We start from the raw sequence: 19,178 nt of genomic DNA, 5'->3' as shown, positions 1-19,178 counted from the left end.
TAGCTCAGTTGATTAGAGCGTAGTTCCGTCACGCCAAGATTATTGCGGTTCAATCCCCAGTTAGGGCACATACAAGACTCAACCAATGAATGCATAAATAAGTGGAACAGCAAACTAATCTCTCTCTCTCTCTCTCTCTCTCTCTCGCTCTCGCTCTCGCTCTCGCTCTTTCTTCTCTCTCTCCCTCCCTTCCTCTATCTCTAAAAATCAATCAATAAATAAAAATTATGAGCATCATTAATTCCCACTTTGATATTGCTCTGAAGGGAAGGGACAGGTGCCAGGAGAGCATTTAATATAGAACCCTGAAATCTCAGAAGGCTTTCCTGAGGAAGTGAAATCTGAGGTACTATGGAGGCCCATACATGAGCAGGTGAAGAAGGGAGGGATGGGGCAGAGGGAAGGGTGCGTGCAAAGGCCCTGAGGTTTGAATCCTCTCCACCACAGCCTTTCTGATAGAAACCCCAGTTCTGCTTGCCAAACCTTCACAACAGTGGGTAGTTCACTGCTGCAATTATTGTAATTAATAATCATGGCCGCTATTCATTGAGGACTTGTTATGTCTTTAACTTCATACTAGGCAATTATTTCTCATAACATTTACTCTTAAAAAATTGTACCCACAAGGTAGATTCAATTAGTATTCTCCTTTTATGGATAATAACTTCAAGGTTTAGGGAAATGCAGTACTTTGTCCATGTCCACGCAGCTAGCAAGTAGCAGAGCCAGAATGCAAACTCGGGTTTTTGAAACTCCAGCTGAAGTTACTAGACACTACCCTATGCGACTTCAGTTAGACACATCACTGGCTCTCCCCTCCAGGCCAAACATCACTACCTTTCCCAACTCTTCTTCATATAACATAGTCTCAACCCCTTCATTGCCCAATATCTGTAAACACACTAGTTTGAAAACCTACTATAAATCAGATGGGTCCCTCTTGAAATGCCATGTAATCTCTGCTCTCCTGGTATGTCTAGTCTGGAGAAGATGAACATTGATACAATCATCATAGGTAAATTAATACTTCTTAAGGTTTGGTGAAATATGAAGAAAAGATATAGGTAGGGAGCTATGACAGATAGAACTGGGACATCTAACTAGCCTGGGCATCTGGAGGGCTTCCCTGGAGAAGTGAAGTTTGAATTGAGATGTGAAGAACCAGGAATTATTTGGTTGAAGAGTGAGGTTTAAGATGTAACCTTAAGGTATAAGGTCCTATAAGTCGGCTGATGTGGTTCAGTGGTTGAGCATTGACCTATGAACCAGGAGGTCACAATTCGATTCCCCATCAGAGCACATGCCCAGACTGTGGGCTCGATCCCCAGTGCAGGGATGCAAGAGATAGCTGATCAATGATTCTCTCTCATCATTGATGTTTCTCTCTCTCTCCCCTTCCTCTCTGAAGTCAATAAAAAAATATTTTTAAAAATTGCCAGAGGTAGGCTACAATTTTGATTCTGAGCTGTCTAGTGGCCTGAGCAAGGAGGGAAAAGGGGAGTCATGAGCTTTATGGTGTTCGGAAGATAAACCACCAACAATTCAGATACATATAGCCTTTCAGGGTATGGAGATGGGGCATTTTCCCCAGGCCTCACACAAAAGAGACCATGGTACACAGGGCCCAGGCCAGCATCTGCGTGTGAGGCCGCTCATACATTGCTTACCCCAGTTAGGCCCAGTTCAGGGGCAAGGGTGGATCTGAGGGGAAAACAATAGGGGGGAACTAACATCTCTATTCTCCTAGACACATCTCTACCTGAAATGATGTAGAGAGGTCAAGAGAGGTGTTTCTTCCATACTGGGGATGAAGAACCTGGGAAAACACCAACTTTAATTCACCATCCAGCACTGGAAGCCAGTGTAAAGCTGATGTTGGCCAAAATGGAGCTGTAATTAATGGGGAGCCTGTGAAGGGAATGAGAGTTACAGAGCCATCCCCAGCTGTGGGGCTTCACTTGGCTTACCCTCCAATGACTCACTGGCTTATGAGTAATCCTCCCAGGCCTGATTTAGAGGACTTACTCACCCTTCAGAGAAAGACTCTAATGCAATAAAGCAAATGTCAGCAAGTGGGATGCGGCGTAGCACATCACCCCAGCCTGCACCCAGCTTCCCACTCCCTGGCTCTCCCAGCCTGAGGCCCCTGCCGCCACTCAGCACCTGGACAGTCCCGAACCATGGGCAGGCTTCTGGAAAGGAAAGACACGTGGAGAGCAAGGCCTCAAGCAAAGCCTTTGAGGTGAGATGCTTAGAGCTGGGCTACCTGGGCTTGGCCACCATCTTGGTATTCGCCTACATGGTGCCTGTGGGAGAGCAGGAGGCCTCATTGGGCCTTCCAGCATCTAGGAGTATGGTTGGAATCCCCACATCAGGCACCAGCTCACTGGGATGGCATAAATTCCAGCCAGCTCCCGGTTCCCTCTGATTAGGAAACAGACCCCAAAGAGTCGGCATAGCCCGCTGTGGGGAGATGTTAATACAGAGGAAATTACTCAGAAGGCAAGTCAACGCAGCCTTGGGTTTAAACCCGCTCCTGAGTAAATTACCTGGAAGAATTCGTTCCAAGGGTAAAAAAGGGGGAGGCAGGCACTTAAGGTGAACCTTCACCTAGTTTGCTTCGCCATTCTTGGCCATTTTCCTAACCTTTTCTGAGTGTCTGCCATGTGCCAGGTACTGGAAGGAGGAGGCTGACTACAAGCATGGTGCTCTGGTTTGCTGGAATCCAGGGTCTTAAGCTTTAAGACTTTTGGGATCATCTGGTTCAGTTTGCTCATTTTATAGATGAAGAATCTGAGGTGCAAGTCAAATTCCTTGCCTGGGCTCATGGAAGTGAAGAGCCCAGAGTGGACGTGCTGATCCCCTCACCGTGCGGCATGCACCCAAGGACTTCTCTTGCAAGTGAGTTTAGGGAAGCCTCTCAAATGGACAGCATCATACTCTGTATTATTATGATCACTAGCTCGTGAGCAGATGCACAGCCTCACGTCTACAGCTACAATCCACCACCATCACCTTCGAGTTTCTTTGGAAATCAACCCAGTGAGGCAGGCTCGTTGCCCCCTAAATGTATTTATTCCTCCCTTACCCCAATTCATCAACACGGAGAAGTTCTTCTTTTTACTGTTTTTATTTAACACTATAAAAAAACGATGACAATGACGACCAATAACATACTGCTTTTCTTCACATTTGTATGGATTTTAGGAAATTATTGCCTTTTCCCCTGGAGAAGTAACCTAGACAAAATATAAAGTAGTACCACACTATGAAATCTACAAACCCTAAAAGTCAACATCTTGAAGACAATCTCCAGGGGTGGGGGGGGAAAAACAAGTGTCACAGGAGACGAGACAAGCACATATAAGGACGGCAAGCTGTGGAAAGACCGTGTCAATGACACTGACCCAGACAGTAGGTACCCTTTTCTCCTGGCACCCACGCCACCACCTCAAATGGGTGATTTTTGGTCTATGGTCTAAGGAACTCTCTTCAAAATGACACAAGAGTTGCTTTGAGTAGAGGTGTAACAAGAAAGGTTCAAGTATGAGTAAGAGTCATGCCAAAGTCCAAAGTCAGGGAAGAACCCACAGTGAAAAGGCAACTCAGAAGTGTCAACATCTCGCTACTTCAACAAACTGCCTCTGTGGGACCCAAGAGGGAATCTCTAGAAGATATGAGGGTTCAAATCAGCATATATATATACGGGGTCCCTACAAACCCTATAGGGTTACTTTCCTGACTAGATGATCAGCTTATTCCCTGAAGCGACAGAGACAGACACGGAGACTGCCAAAGTTCAAAAAGTAAGGTGGAAATTGTGCTTCCTTCAGAATGAATTGGCTTCTTGACTGCCTTTTCTCCGGGTCTAGCAGCTGCTTTCTCCCACGTTGCTGCAGGTGTTTATTGCCTTACGCTTGAAATGAAAAGGCGAACTTTGAGGTGCGAGGACTGGGCAGTCCTGAGAGGGCAGGGGGGTCTGGAAGTACAGTAGTCAGCACAAGCTGTGCTCTCATAATGGCTTGGCCTTCCTTCGGTCCCGAGAACCTACCCCGAGGTCAGTCTGAAGTTCGTTTGCAAGCCTGGGGACCCTTCGCTATCCCACCGGAGCAGCGAGACAGAGGGGGGTCTTCAGTATTGCACAGGTATGAAATGTCCACCATTTTTTTTAAAAAACAAAATCACAGTTGTTCTTGGGGCTGGGCGGGTTCCCCCATCCAGTTTTAGCAGGATGTGGCTGTGGCCATGGAGCTCCTGCTGAGCTCTGAGACCGTCGAGTGGGTGGGCAATGGCGCCAGCACCGAGGTAGGGAATGTGTAGTAGGAACCCTGCACATCAGGGCTCAGTGTCTGCAAATGGGCTCTGAAGGAAGAGCTGGCTGCCTCCCCTTGGCAAGAGGGAACCTGGGGGGTGGGCGTGGAAGGCAGGATCTCAGATTCATACTGCAGGAGCTGGCCCATGAAGCCAAAGTTGGGCGAGACCACACTCCTCCTCTGCTTGACGTAATCGAAGGCATCCTTTAGGCGAAACTGCCTGGTCTTCATGAGGTAAGCCATGCAGATGGTGGGTGAACGGGAGATCCCAGCCTCACAGTGGACCAGGACCTTGCCTCCCTTTTCCCTGACACAGTCTGGAAGGAAGAAAAGACAGTGGGATTGAGTTGGGATTAGAACCCAAAGGCAATGCCAAACACAAGAATTAAACACAGAAGTGACCTAGTTCTCAAACCATCGTGACTGTGCAGCAGCTGTAGTCCTACACCAGACTTCTGCCCGTCTTTAATCCCCACTGGTGAGGACAGAGCTTCTGGGGCCCCACCAATGTCTTTCCCCATGTAGGACCTTTCCGATCCTTAGAGCTGCTTCCCAGTGCTCTAAGATACTTGCACAGATTCTACCACTGAAGGTTCTGGAGCAATCCCTTCCTGGGGATGGCACCTTAACATGGATGGGTTTCAAGAGGGCATTGGAAAAGCCTTGAGGATTAGCCTGCTCACCTGCAAGCCAATTTTAATCAGCTACGCACATTTTTTTCTGAAAGGGTCCCAGGTTCAAAGACTGACTTAGAGAAGCAATTCCTGCCTCTCAGGGCCTGAGTGTAATGGTGATGACCTAGTCCCCCATCTTGGTAGACGCCTTCTGGCCTCCAGGCATCCTGTCTGGCTATGCCAGGGCGGGATGCTTGGCTCAGCTCCCAGGGTTCCCACTACCAAACATACAATATATAGTGCAGAGCCACTAATTATAGCCCTGGCTAAGTGACGCTTACTAGATGGATATAAATGACTTTTCGCAAACTCCATCTTGCACAACAATGGGAGGCATTGCTATAAAGCTACCACCATCAGAATTCTTGAGCTCAATATGACAAAAGGGAGGGTAGGGTGCCCTCCTTTTCTGTTCCACTCCTGCCCCCAAAAGACCTACAACTGTTAAAAACGGGAAGGGGTACGCCCTAACCGGTTTGGCTCAGAGGATGGAGCGTTGGCCTGCAGACTGGAGGGTCCCAGGTTCGATTCCGGTCAAGGGCATGTACCTTGGTTGCAGGCATATCCCCAGGAGGGGGTGTGCAAGAGGCAGCTGATGGATGTTTCTCTCTCATCGATGTTTCAAACTCTCTATCCCTCTCCCTTCCTCTCTGTAAAAAATCAATAAAATATATTTTAAAAAAATGGTAAGGGGTAAAAGGTTAAACATAAATACACATTAAATAAAAACCATTAAAAATATAGTCTTTCCAAGTCCCTCTCTTGCTACTAAAAAAACAATTACATCACTGGAAGTTAGATATACGTGGCACTGTGTAAAGCCATAGTGTGCAAAAACATTTAAGATTTTGAAGGGCAAATAATAAAAATCAGCCCTCACCCACCTCCCTCCTCAAATTCAAGGAGTTTGCAAATGAATCTGCAAGATCTGAAATATCAAATTTCTGAGGAGTCAAAGAGGAACCCTGGAGTTTCCCCATCTAAGAACACCCCACTGTAGCTCATTAGAGGTGCCCCCAATTCAGTCTCTGACTCAAAAGGAAAAAGTCCTACATATTAGTTCAAAGGGGGGGCCCCAAGTCCCTAGGATCACAGGGTCATGACTCTCATTTTCCTTTGCTCCTTTGTTGGCCTCCTTGTAGTCTAGTTTTTAATTGGCCCAATACCACAGCCAAAAAAAGCAAAAGGCCTTCTGGATCCCACTCTACCCCTCGGGGCTTGTCTTCCACGTGGCACTTCTGTGGCATTCCCCTTGGAAGGGGTCAGGGCATGGCTCAGCCTTAGTCCCTCCTTCCATGAGCAGGACTGGGGACAAGCATCCTGTGCTTTCATAACGTTGTGGGTGTGTATGTTTGTGTATACAAACGGACACAATACACACCCAGGATGGGGAGGGAGCCTTCTGAGAAATGGATGGGGGCGGATTTCATGACCTCACTGAGTAGCTATCAGGCCGAGAAGGGCAAGGCATTCCCAGGGGCAGGGGGAACAAGTCCAGGCTTTCCCACCCTGAACCCACCATTTAGGCTGCCTCTCTGAGACTCCAAAGGAACCATCTCAGCCGAGTCGCTCAGGGGACAGGCTTAGCCTTTTGCCTCTGGTCAGTTTCTGGATGGTTTCCCATGAAGCAGAAATCATGTGTGACAAGCAGAGGGGGCCATCATGTGGCTGCAGGGGGCCCTTTAATTGCTACCTACACTAAGTAATTACTGCTGTGCCCGACACCTGCCTTTCTGCGTTCCCCCCCCCCCCCCCCCCCTGCCGCCAAGATCCTTCCAAACAAGACACAGGAAAATCACATCTCGGCTGCAATAGCTATGTGTGCTCAAGGGAAAGGAGGACCCTGGAACCTAGAAGGCAAGACCACAAGGTTGGAGAGTGGGGCTTGCAAATTTGAGACAGAAAAAAAGTCAACCCAGCCTCCAGGGAGGAGGAATGGGCGAAAGAGACGTCAAATGGGAGAACAATCAAGCTATATGGAGGAGCTGGAAGCCCAAGGCCCAAGGGAACAGAGGCTACCAGGCCTGCACAGCAGAGAAAATGGTAACTGACTCACAGAACAGAGAAAGGACGCAAAAGATGCCAACTTTTCTGTGCACAAAGCATGGGGCTTGAGTCAAGTGCTATCTTTAATCCAAAATTAGCTGGGAATGCAAAACAAATTGCCCCCCAAAGCTTGTTAAAAACTGTGGAAAGCTGCCAGGGCCCTTGGGGCTTAGTGCGTAAGTAGTGCTCTCTCAGTCCTTCTGTTTGCATTTAAAAATATCCCAACCTGCGTAGAAGCACAGCGAGGATGACTCTTTCTCTCCCCTGCTTCCCTTGTGTGGAGATTCCGCACGGACACGCTGTGCTTCCTGCCCAGCTAGAAACCATACCGAGGGCGGCAGTTGAAAACTGCCATAAAATTATATTAATTTATCGTGCAAATTAAAGCTCCTATTAATAGCAACTCAAATCTTCCCCTCTGCCTTTTGGGTGGCTGTCTCTCTTCTTGGCTCCAACTCTTGATGGCTGCATATAGAAGAGACTTTTCTTCTCTGTGAAGGTAACCGCCATCATCAGTACATCAAAATCCAAGAACTTGCGTCCCTACAAGGCGCCCAGAACAGCGGAGGGGGAATGGCTGAACCTACCAATGAAGTCTATTGCTTCTTGAAAGTGGGAGCTAATGTCAGCCGTGTGGCTGTCTTCCACGGGGATCCATTTGTAGTGTAGGTGGCTCGTGCAGGCCTCGGAGGTCCGCCGTGAGACATTCAGCAGGGCCGTGATGTGCAGGTTGGCGAGGAACTCGCACTTGGATGCATGGTAGGCACTTCCAAGGTAGAGGAACGGAAGGATTTCAACTGGGCCGCCCTGGAAGCAGGGGCAAAGGACAAGCAGGAAATATTGGATTAGCCTGCTCACCTGGGAGAGGAAACAAAACAACCCTGACCTATTTGTTTTACGGTGGGAGGTTCCCTTCCTGGTTTCCAGGTAGAGAGAGTTCAGAGCCAAGGCCGTCCAACCAAGGGTGTGGGTGAAGCCTCCATCCTGGTAGACTCTCTACCCTACATTACTGCTGGTGACTCAGTGACGGCAGAGCCCACGTGAAGATTTTCGTTTTCTTACATATAGTGAGGAGGTAGGAGGTGCCGCAGCCTTCCTGTGCTAATGAGGGTGAGAAGCAGTGGGCGTGATTGGGGGGAATGGAGATACATGTGTTGAAGTTCTAGCAGGCCTGAGAGCACCAGCGCAAGCCCCTCAACTTGGGGGGCAGCCCCGTTTCTTTCTAGATAAAATGGAAAAGTGTTCCATAGATGAGCTCCCCCCCTCCCCTTACAGTCCTGACGTGTTGTACAGTGTATTTCATCAAACTGAGGACACTGTTTTTTGTTTTTTTTTAAATTAAATTTATTGGGGTGACATTGGTTCACAGGATCATACAGGATCTGTATATTGCACTGTGTGCTCATCACCCAAAGTCAAATCATCTTCTGTCACCATATATTAGGCCCCCTTCACCACCACCACCACCAGCACCAGCACCAGCACCAGCACCCGCTAGGACACTGTTGATCATAAGATGCATCAGATTTCAGAGGTGCTAAAATTCGTTCCCTGGCCCTCTAAAAAGTTGCTTCTTAGAAGTGAAAATAGTCACTATCTACCCAGAATCCTCAGACAAAGAAAAGCGATGAGGCCACGAGCAGAGGGGCTTCCCCCACCCCTGATCATCTTCATGTGGAGCAGAAGGTTTTGGTGAGAGATGCTTATATCCTCTTTCTTTTGGGAGGCCACCCACAGATCAGGTTTCTAGTTAAGGAGGACTCCACTAGAACCAGAGATCACCTACCTACCCCCCGAGGCAAAGCTAAAAAGAACTCCTAATGCTGGTCAGACTCTGGCAGTCTTAACATTTCCAGGTCTCCCATCTCCTTTCTTCCTTTTGTTGCTGTTGGCAGCTGCTGGCTCAGGGGCATCCCACCCTGGTCCCTGGGTTCCACTGCCCTAGACAAGGGCTCTAGGACCCATTCTTGCACCCATCCACAGCTGGGAGGGACAAGGCTCTGTGCTGGATATTTAAGTTTCGGGGCCAGCTTCCTGGGTGCATAAATAAATACACTCAGTGTATAAACAAACAAACAAACGTCAGTGGTAGCTGGAACAATGGGATTCCCTGGAGATTTAGAGAGAAAACCATGGGCTGGAGGGACAGTGGCTGTGTCTTTGGGAGCCCTTTCCACATCATCCATCCGCTTCCTGTGTTTCCATTTCCCGTGCTGGAACAAGAGTAGAATGGAAACTCTGCCAGACCCGTACTCGGAAAAGGAGCACGGGACAAGGGCCAGCAGCAGGCAATGCTCACACTACCCTGCATCTGGTATTTGCCTTGTCTTTCCTGAGAAGTCAAGTGTTTAGGCAAAGACCAGTTTGGCCACTTGGAAGAAAGTTCTAGAGCAGTGATTTTCAACTGGCGTGGCACAAGAATTTTTAAAACATGCCATACCTGTCTATTTAGTCAGGGGCACTGACCTGTTTTTCCTTAAGATTGTCAAATAAAAATTGACAACAGCCAACACAATAGCCGTCTGGTGTGCACGCCCTGTCTTGAACCATAACTATATAGGCCATATTGCATCATATTGGTCACATGGAATAATAAGGTTGTATCTGATTGGTTAATTCTTGGTACCAGAAACCCTTATAGGCACCTGATTTTTTAAAAAGTCACTTTGGAGCAACAACAACAAAAAATAATAAAGTAGGTAATTACATTATTATTATTTTGTATATCAATCAAAATTATACCTATGTTTTTTGTCAGATCAGCAAAAAATATATTTTTTGGTGTGCCACAGAATTTTATTAATTTATTTAATGCCATGAGATGAAAAAGTTTGAAAATCATTGTTACAGAGGATTTTGCAAAAGGTATTAATAGTAACAATGACTATTTTTATTAGGACTTATTGTGGCTGCCCCCTGGGCTTAACACTTTAGTTAGATGCACCTATAGTCTCATCTTCACTTTAGTGCCTGGAAAACGCTGACAACCAGGCCCGGAATTCTATCCAATTTCTTCTGGAGCTTAGCCCAACACACCCCTGAAACTGTTTCTTTTCTTTTCTGAATCTTGTTTAGAATCAAGAGGAAGAAGCTAGGGCCTACAGAAACCCCAAAGGTTAACAGGGCCTCGCCTGGCTTCTAGGAAGCAGTGCTAGGGGGTTCCCCAGAGGAACCTTGAGACACAGCAGGGCCTCCCCAGTCCTCGCTGGGCCAAAGGTCTGTGGCCCTTTTACAACATCCTGCAAGTTCTTGTTTCTCTTTCATTTTCTGAGAAACAAGGATAAAAAAACACAACCCAAACAACAAACAAAAATAGAAATCTAGCTAAGCCGGATGCCCTTGGCTTGTAAGCTGAGGGTTCATCACAGAGTGTATTTTTGATAAAGGAAAACAAACAAAATAAAAACCCTGGCACCACACCAAGCTAATAGGCTTCCTGACCAACGATCCCATCCAAGGAAAGGTCACCTGGCTTTACTTGGAATTTATCCCCAGGGCAAAGCTCTGCTCATGGCAGGCAGCTGGCAGGTTAGGCAGCATTTGAAATCTTCCTTTTTATGATTTTGGATATGTTCTTAATTGGGGGGGGGGGGGGGGGATTTTTGAAAAGACCCTCCCACCAAATTAAAAGGGCCCTTTTCCAGAAGATGTGTGGAAAACAGAACAGGGCCCTGAAAACTAGAAAAGGGAGTTAAGAGAAGGGGGATCTGGGTCTAGTGCTGCCATGGACCCAGCTGCAGGATTTTGGCAAATCCATTACACCTCACCAGCCATGAAAGTTTCTCCCTCTGTAAAATTGGGAAGGTGGGTTTTGATCTCTGGTTTCTGCCAGATTTGGGTCCTTGCCTCCCTTTTCCTCACCCTCCTCCCTTCTACTTTATGCTTCCTTTATTGAGTTGTCACCAAGTCCAATTTTTGAAGGAAAAAGAAAACCCACACGTTTATAGAAACACGCAATCCTCTAGGTCTGTCTTGATCTCAGCTGGTTCCAGAATTTAATGGAAATATAAGCATCAGAAACCCTTAGATGAGCCTGCTTGCTCAGCCATGCAAACTGTAGTTTCACTACAACCCTCCTTCTACTTCCCTCCACTCCCACCTCATTCAGTTAAAATACCAGGAAGACACACCTTGACAGGTACTAGCTGGGCTGGTGTGCAGAAACTGCAGAGCATGAACAATTACAAAGAAGGACAACACAGGAAGCCTGAAAGTCAGCTCTGAGACATCTTCAGGGAAACCTAAACCAGTATTTGGAAGCTTCTCTGCACCTCCCAGGCCAACTAATAACAATACATCGTTCACTTCCTCTTTTCTCCAGAAACCGTCAAGCATCCTGTGGCTCGTTTGCTCTTGTCAGCTTGTTTGCTGGAAGGAAGCCCGTTTACTCTTGGATGGAATCTCAAGTTGGCAAGCAACAGAGGCTCTCTAAAGCTGGAGGGCTCTGCCAAAACCCTGATCCGCAAAACAAGCAACCGGGGCCGCGGAGCAGGGAGAGGAAGAGTCAGGGTGCCGAGGAAGGAACGGAAGCCAGCAGCCGCGACGGCACTTCCACTCCACATACCTGGTCATAAGCTGGCCTGTGGCTGATGCTGAGCACTGGTTTCCCACACTGGCTGATGAGGGCTCTCTCGGTCTCAATCTTCTCTTGGGAGATGGGTTCGACGTCCACGCAACAATCAGGATATTCCGAGTAGAAAGTCTCATATCCCCCTATAAGAAAAAAACAAGACAAACAGACATAAGCATTGATTTCTCACTGTCAGAAAATGCCCACAATTCATCAATACCCCGAGTGTGGGATAGTCAAAAATATTAGGCTGCCCTAGCTGGTTTGGCTCAGTGAATAAGGCGTTGGTCTGCGGACCAAAGGGTCTCGGGGTTTTTGATTCCGGTCAAGGGCACATACCTCGGTTGTAGGCTCCTCTCTGGCCTGGGCCCTGGTTGGGGTGCATGCAGGAGGCAACCAATCGATGTGTCTCTCTCACATGGATGTTTCTCTCTGTCTTTCCCTCTCACTTCCACTCTCCCTAAAAATCAAATCAATGGAAAAATATCCTTGGATGAGGATTAATAAAAATAAAATAAAAATAGGCTAATATAGATTTTGGTCACATTAAAAAATGAGCCAAACCAACTAATACCTTTATAGAATATAAATGGGATGTGTACACACACACACACACACACACACACACACTCACTCCTAAAGAGCTATAGGTCAGAGAGGCAATGATTAACTTGTTGTGTCTATCAGAAGCAGCTTAAACTGTGAAAGGAAATATATATATCTGACATCTGGAAAATATTAACCAAATCCCTCCAGAAAACCAAAGCTATTTTCTCTCTTGTTTATCTAAAATGCAGGTGTGATTATGCAGAATTTCCTTAATTTTCAAGAAAGAGACTCCAAAACTGGTCTGTTTCTTCCCTAGCTCATCAGCTCTAAACTGGATTATAGAGGAAACCCCCTCCATGCTTAAGGGAATGGGGGCTAATAGGAGGTTTAAACTCAGGGCAATAAAACAGCCCTGGCCTTTCTCACTCCTAAGGTGCTAAGAACACTGCTGAGAATTCTCTCCATAGGTCCAATTTAGAGTAATCAATCTAGGTTATTACCTTCCAAACCAAACTGCAGGAATGGGGCCTTCTGAACTTAAATCTCAGCCCCCATAAATAAAAACTGTCCCCTGGATTAACACCTACCCACCCTTTATATTTCCTTATTACCCTTCCCTCCTGACCTTTCTGTTCCCCGCATGCCCTCAAACTGCTGAACTGACAGGTACGATTCTGTAAACATTCTTAATATTACCTTTAAAATTCTCCAAATGGGTTGCTTAAGGTAAAAAAGTACCTCTAACGAAGCCACAGAAATGTGAGCGTATACACACAGATAAGGCTTTTCAGGCCCAGTACACTCAGTGGGGAAGAACCCATACAACCTAGCCTCTGGAAGTCTCAGAATGCCGGGGGCTGGTGGGTGAGCAGGCCGGCCTTGCTTGGGGAAGTACTTTGCTTCTCATCCAGAGGGACCTAAGGCAATTCCTAGATCCTCCAAAATCCAGCTTCTGCCATCTTCTGGCCCAGAGAATTCACTGGGGGGTCAAATCATCAATTAAAAATATGCATCCTGAGGCCATGTGTTTTCCAAAAGCCTCCCCTTTTCTTCTGTCTTTTCCTGTTGTGAGAGCCCCACAGTGGAGCACATGGTGGCTTTTTTTTTTTTTTAATATATTTTATTGACTTTTTACAGAGAGGAAGGGAGGATAGACAGAAACATCTCTGAGAGAGAAACATCGATCAGCTGCCTCCTGCACACCTCCTACTGGGATGCGCCCGCAACCAAGGTACATGCCCTTGACCGGAATCGAACCTGGGACCCTTCAGTCCGCAGGCCGACGCTCTATCCACTGAGCCAAACAGGCCAGGGCCACATGGTGGCTTTTTAAACCCCCGCGGTAGACAAATGGTTAATGGATTACATGGCAGTCTCCAGCTCCCTCCCAGAAGCCGCAGCCAATTCCTCGAATGAGTCATCTTGCCATTACTGCTTCCTCTCAGCTTGCTGGAACTGCCCTGGCCCCCATTTAGCACACCCAAATCTCCCCTATAGTCACTTCAACAAATCGCCCCTTGGGCCGCCCCAGATGAGCTTCTGGTCCTCCACAATGGCCACGTTCCTGGTCATGAAGACAGGAGGCCGCGCTGGAGGGGGACAGAGGCAGGTATTCCTGGCGTAGTGTACCCTTCCCCCCAGTCCTAACCCTTGGCCCCCTTCTTTCCTAGGAGGCAGAGAGAAGCCAGACTTACACCGACACAGAGCTTCCTTGGAAGAGGAAGTTAGTAAATCACTTCCTGTGCCTGTGCCTCAACATTTTGGGTTCCAGGAGACAAACTAAGTGATAAGAGACGGGAATCTGGATGAAGAGTGGCCCAGGCCCTCCCAAACCTCAGGACGAGGCTTGGGAAAGAGAAGCCTCTGGCCACCCCATCTCTTGGCTTTAAATAGAGCACTTAAGAGTTGGCTGCCAGGAGGAACGAAAGGAGGTGCGGGTGTAGGCTGGGTCCTGTCTGCCTGTTGACAAAATAAGACAGGCAGACAATGAGTCTCAGTGTCGCTGGGGGACAGATAAAACAGGGCCCTGCCTCCTCAAGCTGGGGTCAGGAGGAGTCCTCCAGATTAGCCGGTCTCTGTCTTTCACCCACTCCCATCAGAGGCGGGGAGAGACAGAACATTCCTCTCTGGTGCCTCACTTGAGAGCCTTGGCAATTCTTTTGGCTGCTTCAACTCTCTTCAGAGTGATTCTGTGTTCGATCACCATCACACTGCCAGGGGAGCAGAGCAGAGTGCATGGACACCAGATATAAATATGCACCGACAAGGCCATTTGGTCACCAACTCATGACTGAATGTGGGTTTTTTTTAGGTGTTGGGGGGAGATGAAGGGATGCCAAAGGCACTATCCCTCCAAGATCTGAGATGCCACTAGATTAAACCTGAACTCTTAGATGGACATGAATTAGGTAAGGAAATAAACATTTTCTTTGGCAACAACGTAAGCTTTAGTAGTGTTATAAGGATCAAGCAATTTTTACTGAAATTCAAAATGCGCATAACTTTTGACCTCGCAAGTCTCCAAATTTACTGATAGTGCTCATGCAGAAGCTTCTGGATAAAAGTATACTCTACTACACTGTTTCAAATAACGCGGCTAGCAGCAACCTATCGGCTGTCACCAAGGGACTGGTTAAAAAGGTGAACCAGACATGAATGCTCTGATAGGAACAAATCTCCCGAGATCAAGTTGGGTGAAAGAGGGACAGGAAATATACAAAATCATTATATTTTTAAAAGAAACTGGTGCAAAATTAACTTTAAGGATGAGCAAGTAATAGTTGATGGCTGTCTCCGGGAGTGGAACTGGGTTCTAAGGGTGTCAGAAGACCCACTGTTCATTGCACAGCCTTTGTGCCGTTCCAAGTTTTACTTATGTATGTTACATTCATTAAAAAAAATTTTTAAACATTCGTTTTCTTGGGATGTAAGTCACAGAGCTGCCTACCTCCTGTGGCAATAACCCCTAAACTGTCAGCATGGCCCTCCTGGAGAGGGGCAGGGGGCAGAGATGGGACCAGGAGGGGTTTCCTGGAACCTATCTTTCATGCTAATGGAGAGGTGGAAGCTTTTCCTGCAGTCACTGCTAAGAACAAAAGACAAAAACCGCATCAGGAAGAGAAATCAGGAGCCATGTGTGAAACCTTTGCAATCTTGGAGGGCTTCCCTCCATCATGGAGAGGGGTGTGTGGGTGGGACTGAAGCTGGCTGGAAAAGGAAGATCATCATCATCTGCCTTTGCCATCTCCCTGGGAACCAACAGGGGCCGGTCTGCCAGACGTGCCAATAAAGGTCTCAGGAATCTCCTGGCCTGGAGGTGTGTGAGATTCCCCAAACTGCCAGGTTTTAGGGCCAGGCCCTCACTCTCAGCTCACTGCACGTGAGTTCTGAACCACGTCACTGTTACATCTCAAGGTCTCGGGCATCAGGGTTGGCAGGGCTTCCGCACATTGGAGGTTACAAAGGACTCAAATACAAGGCATGAGGGAGCGGACAGAGGAAATAAGCCAGGAATCGAGGCTCCGGCGTTTAGCTAATCACCCACCCACCACCGTTAAGTCAAAGTCACCTCCGCAGCAGGTGTAACGGGCGGACTGGTGCCACCGCTTCTGGGGTCTCAAACCAAAGGCAACAGAATATCCCCTCCGGCCGCCAACCCTGCGGCACCTCTCCCAGGGCCTGGCTCTCCAGCCACCCCCGCTGGGCTCAGGACCCAGGGCGATCCCAAGCCAGGGAGGGAGGAGGTAAAAAAGAGTGGGAAGGCTGTTAACTCCAAATTAAACGAGAGAAAGGTATGGGAGGGGAAAGGGGAAGGCCGGAGGAAAACAATAAAAAGCAATAAAATGAAAAGGAAAGGAAGGGGAGGGGAGGGACTCGCCGGGGTCAAAAAGGCAAGAGGGGTCGGTGAAGACACAGCCTCAAGTATGTTAATTGTCCAGGCAGGAGGGATGAGGACAGGAGGATCCCGTGGCGCCACGCTCCTGGGGAGGGGTCGCGACCTGCTGATTCCGTCAGATACGTCTGTCTATCAGGAAGGCTCAGCGCCCTGGCCCCAGCGAGACCGGCCGAGCCCGCACCCGGGCTGGCGGCCCCCCCAAACGGCCAAGCAGCAGCGCCCCCGACTGCGTAACCACCTCGCCCACCCAGGCGGCCAAGCTGTCGGGCGCTTTCGAGGAACGCGGGGTGGGGAGGGGGGGCGCCCACACGGGCAGTGCCCTCCCCGGCGCACGTGGAGTCCAGTGTGCAGACTCGGGCAAGTGGAGGCTTCCCGCGTCCCAGGGCCACGGAGGGCGCCCGGCGCCAGGAGGGGACCCCGGAGCCGTCCCGGAGGGGGAAGCGGAGAGGGGGAAGAGGACGGGGCACAGGCGGCCCCGACGCGCTCACCTTTGAGGAAGTAGACGCGCGGGCCGGCGGGCAGGCAGGCGAGCAGCGAGGTGAGCACGACGCGCGCGGCGCTCTCCTCGCGCAGCTTCTGCCAGTGGCGGCTGCCCTGGTCCAGCACGACCACGGCGGCCACGCCGCCGCCGCCCTCCTGCAGCAGCCGGGCGCGGGCCGCCTCGTCGGGCAGCACGTAGCGCGCCGACACCGCGCCGCCGCGCGCCCGCCGCAGCACCACCGAGTTGAGGTTGACGTTGAGGGAGCCGCGCACGCTGGAGGCGGCGAAGGCCAGGTAGGGCCGGCAGTCCAGCACCACGCAGCGCGCCGCCGCCTCCTTGCGGAGCATCTTGCGCAGCTGGCGCCCGTCGAGCGCCGTGACCTTCATGTCGCCGCCCAGCGGCCCCGCGCCGCGCAGGTGCGCACGGCCAGGGTGCCCGCCGGCGAGCTGTACACAGGAGGGCGGCCCGCGGGGCTGCGGCCGGCCTACCGAGCCTGGAGCCGGAGCCCGGAACGGTCGCTCAACTCTTCTTTCCCGCCCCGCACGCTAGGCGCCTGGCCCGGCCACTCGCCGCCCCAGAAGCCGGGGATTCCGCCGGCAGCGCCGCGTCTTAAGTGGAGTGCGAGGCCCGTGACGTGGCTGCCCATATAAGGCCGGAGAGGGGGAGTTTCCCCGCCCCCTCGGGCCGTGGCCACGCCCCCGGGGGCTGGGCGCGCGGGGCGGGCGCGCAGGGTTAGTCAGCCCGAGAAAGAGGAAGTGGGAGGCTCCGCCCCGGCGCTCTCTGCGGCTTTGCGCCGAGAGACTCACTCGCGCATCACCCGGGACGGCCAGGGGGGTGTCAGGAACGCGCGGCGCCGCGGTGACCCACGCTGTGCGGGAAGAGGAGGAAGCGGAGGAGGCCGGGCCGGCGCCGCGCACGCGAATTTTCAGTAAATTTTCAGTTTCATAGACGTAGGTTAGGCACCTGCAGGGGGCCGTGCCGGGGCGGGGGGGGGGGGGGGGGGGGCCTGGGCCAGAGCTCCCAGATGAAGCAGAAATGAATTCTGACCCTCACAGCCTTTACGCGAGAAACGAGATCACTGTGGGATGTGCTTCAAGGGTGGTTTGTAGATGAGTTGAGATCGGTCTCGTATTAGGTGAAGCTGGGTAATGGGAACCTGGGGTTTGTTACAGTTCTCCACTTTTCTGTCTGTTTGTAATTTTCCATAATAAAAGGACCTACAAGTTAAAAAATGGAGAGAGAAGAGCCAGCAATTCATCTTTCCAAATGGATTCTGCCCTCCAAGGATTGACAGTCCTTTTCTCTGTCACACTCCAATAATAATTAGAATAATTGTTTTTTTGAGGAGCCGTTTTCTGGCCCCTGGAGAAAGCCTGTCGTGAAATCAGCTACAGCATCAACCTACACCCGTGGTCGGAGGTCTCAGTCCAGCCAACCGTCCAGGTGGCTTCTGGATTTGAGGGATCATCTGTGGATCAAGTATAATCCCAGGCCGTCTGCCCCCACCAGTCCCCAGCAGCTTCAGGCTTCCCATCCTCAGTCTTGGGGAAGTGGACACGATTCACCCTTTCAAGGCTAGCTGCAGGGACACCTGTGAGGGAAACCTGTCTCCAGCGCCAGGTTCATGCTCGCGGTGGGAGGGACCAGGCTAGAGGTGTGTGGAGGCTAGCTTGCCTCCACTAGAGGGGCTAGTCTATCAGCAACATAGGGGGAGGAGGTTTTTAGGAGGAAGCAGAAATCAAATTCTGAAATCAAATGCAATCAAACTGACACCAGCTGGCGGGCACTGACTCGGGGTCACAGCTGCGTTCAGTCAGAGGCCCTGTCCTCGCCCTGCTGGTGGGGTCCTAGCGAAGATGCGATGTGGCTCAGTGGTTAAGCGTTGATCTGTGAACTGGGAGGTCAGGGTTTGATTCTCGGTCAGGGCACATGCCCGGGTTGCGGGGGGGCCTGCGGGAGGCAGCTGATCAATAATTCTCTCTCATCATTGATGTTTCTATCTTCCTCTCTGAAATAAAAAATATATATATATTTTTCAAAAGATGTGGTGTGGGGGTTTTCTTTCTCTTTGGGGGGTTGCGTGTGCCAGCCTTCCCTAAAATCTCCTCTCCTCTGCCTGTGTCACCAGTGCCTCCCCCCGCCCCCCGCCCCCCCCCCCCCCCAGACATCTGAGCCCAAAGCCACATACTAGTAGGTAAGGAGCGCCACATGGGCAGGACTCCCTGTCTGCTCCAGCTGCCACCAGCCCAGAGAGGAGGCCCAGCCCAGCCACAGGCCTCTAAGTTCCTGGAGTCAGTATGGAAGCCCATGCAGGGTGTGTGGGTAGTAGGTGGGGGAGCAAGGAGCAGGGGTGGGGGGTGGGGGGTGGAGAAAGCCTCAGAGAGCAGAGGAGAGCTGAGGCAAACTTGGAAGAATGAGTGGAAGTTAGGCAGGCCTTGGAGGGGGAGGGGAAGGCATTCCAAGCAGAGGAAACTGCTTGAGGTAAAGAAAAAAAGACACAGCCTGGTACGTGCTAGAGGTATGTGGGAGACTACGGCGCTTCTGGCATTTATTAGAAAATTAAGCAGGGTCATGTGGTTGGGGGCCATTTAAGGCATTTTGATTTTATCCTGTGGCTGGAGCAGCCCCGGGTGAGGGGGTCTTGGTCTGA

The 19,178-nt window shown here is 50.2% G+C and overlaps 1 protein-coding gene across 1 annotated transcript; it reads right to left on the bottom strand.

Moving 5' to 3' along the window:
• Positions 1-2,193: 2,193 nt before the first annotated feature.
• On the bottom strand, positions 2,194-17,129 carry DUSP5 (dual specificity phosphatase 5). Its single transcript, XM_079793398.1, has 4 exons — positions 16,536-17,129; positions 11,598-11,746; positions 7,621-7,840; positions 2,194-4,630 (listed from the first exon to the last, which is right to left on the bottom strand). Exons 1-4 carry the CDS (start codon positions 16,912-16,914, stop codon positions 4,224-4,226), a joined length of 1,155 nt encoding a protein of 384 aa, XP_079649524.1. The 5' UTR covers positions 16,915-17,129; the 3' UTR covers positions 2,194-4,223.
• Positions 17,130-19,178: the final 2,049 nt, after the last annotated feature.

Source organism: Cnephaeus nilssonii (assembly GCF_951640355.1).
Source record: "Cnephaeus nilssonii genome assembly, chromosome: 16".
NCBI classification, from domain to species: domain Eukaryota; kingdom Metazoa; phylum Chordata; class Mammalia; order Chiroptera; family Vespertilionidae; genus Cnephaeus; species Cnephaeus nilssonii.
Note: the sequence above shows the minus strand (reverse complement) of the source record. Positions and strands in the feature narration are given on the sequence as shown.

What these genes read in the sequence shown, in the direction of transcription:
- DUSP5 (XM_079793398.1), bottom strand. Translation starts at nt 16,914, where the DNA reads ATGAAGGTCACGGCGCTCGACGGGCGCCAGCTGCGCAAGATGCTCCGC. An exon ending in GCGCGTCTACTTCCTCAAAG is followed by an intron (nt 11,747 to 16,535) that starts GTGAGCGCGTCG and finishes TTTTTCTTATAG; the next exon opens with GGGGATATGAGACTTTCTAC. An exon ending in ACAGGCCAGCTTATGACCAG is followed by an intron (nt 7,841 to 11,597) that starts GTATGTGGAGTG and finishes CCCTGCTTCCAG; the next exon opens with GGCGGCCCAGTTGAAATCCT.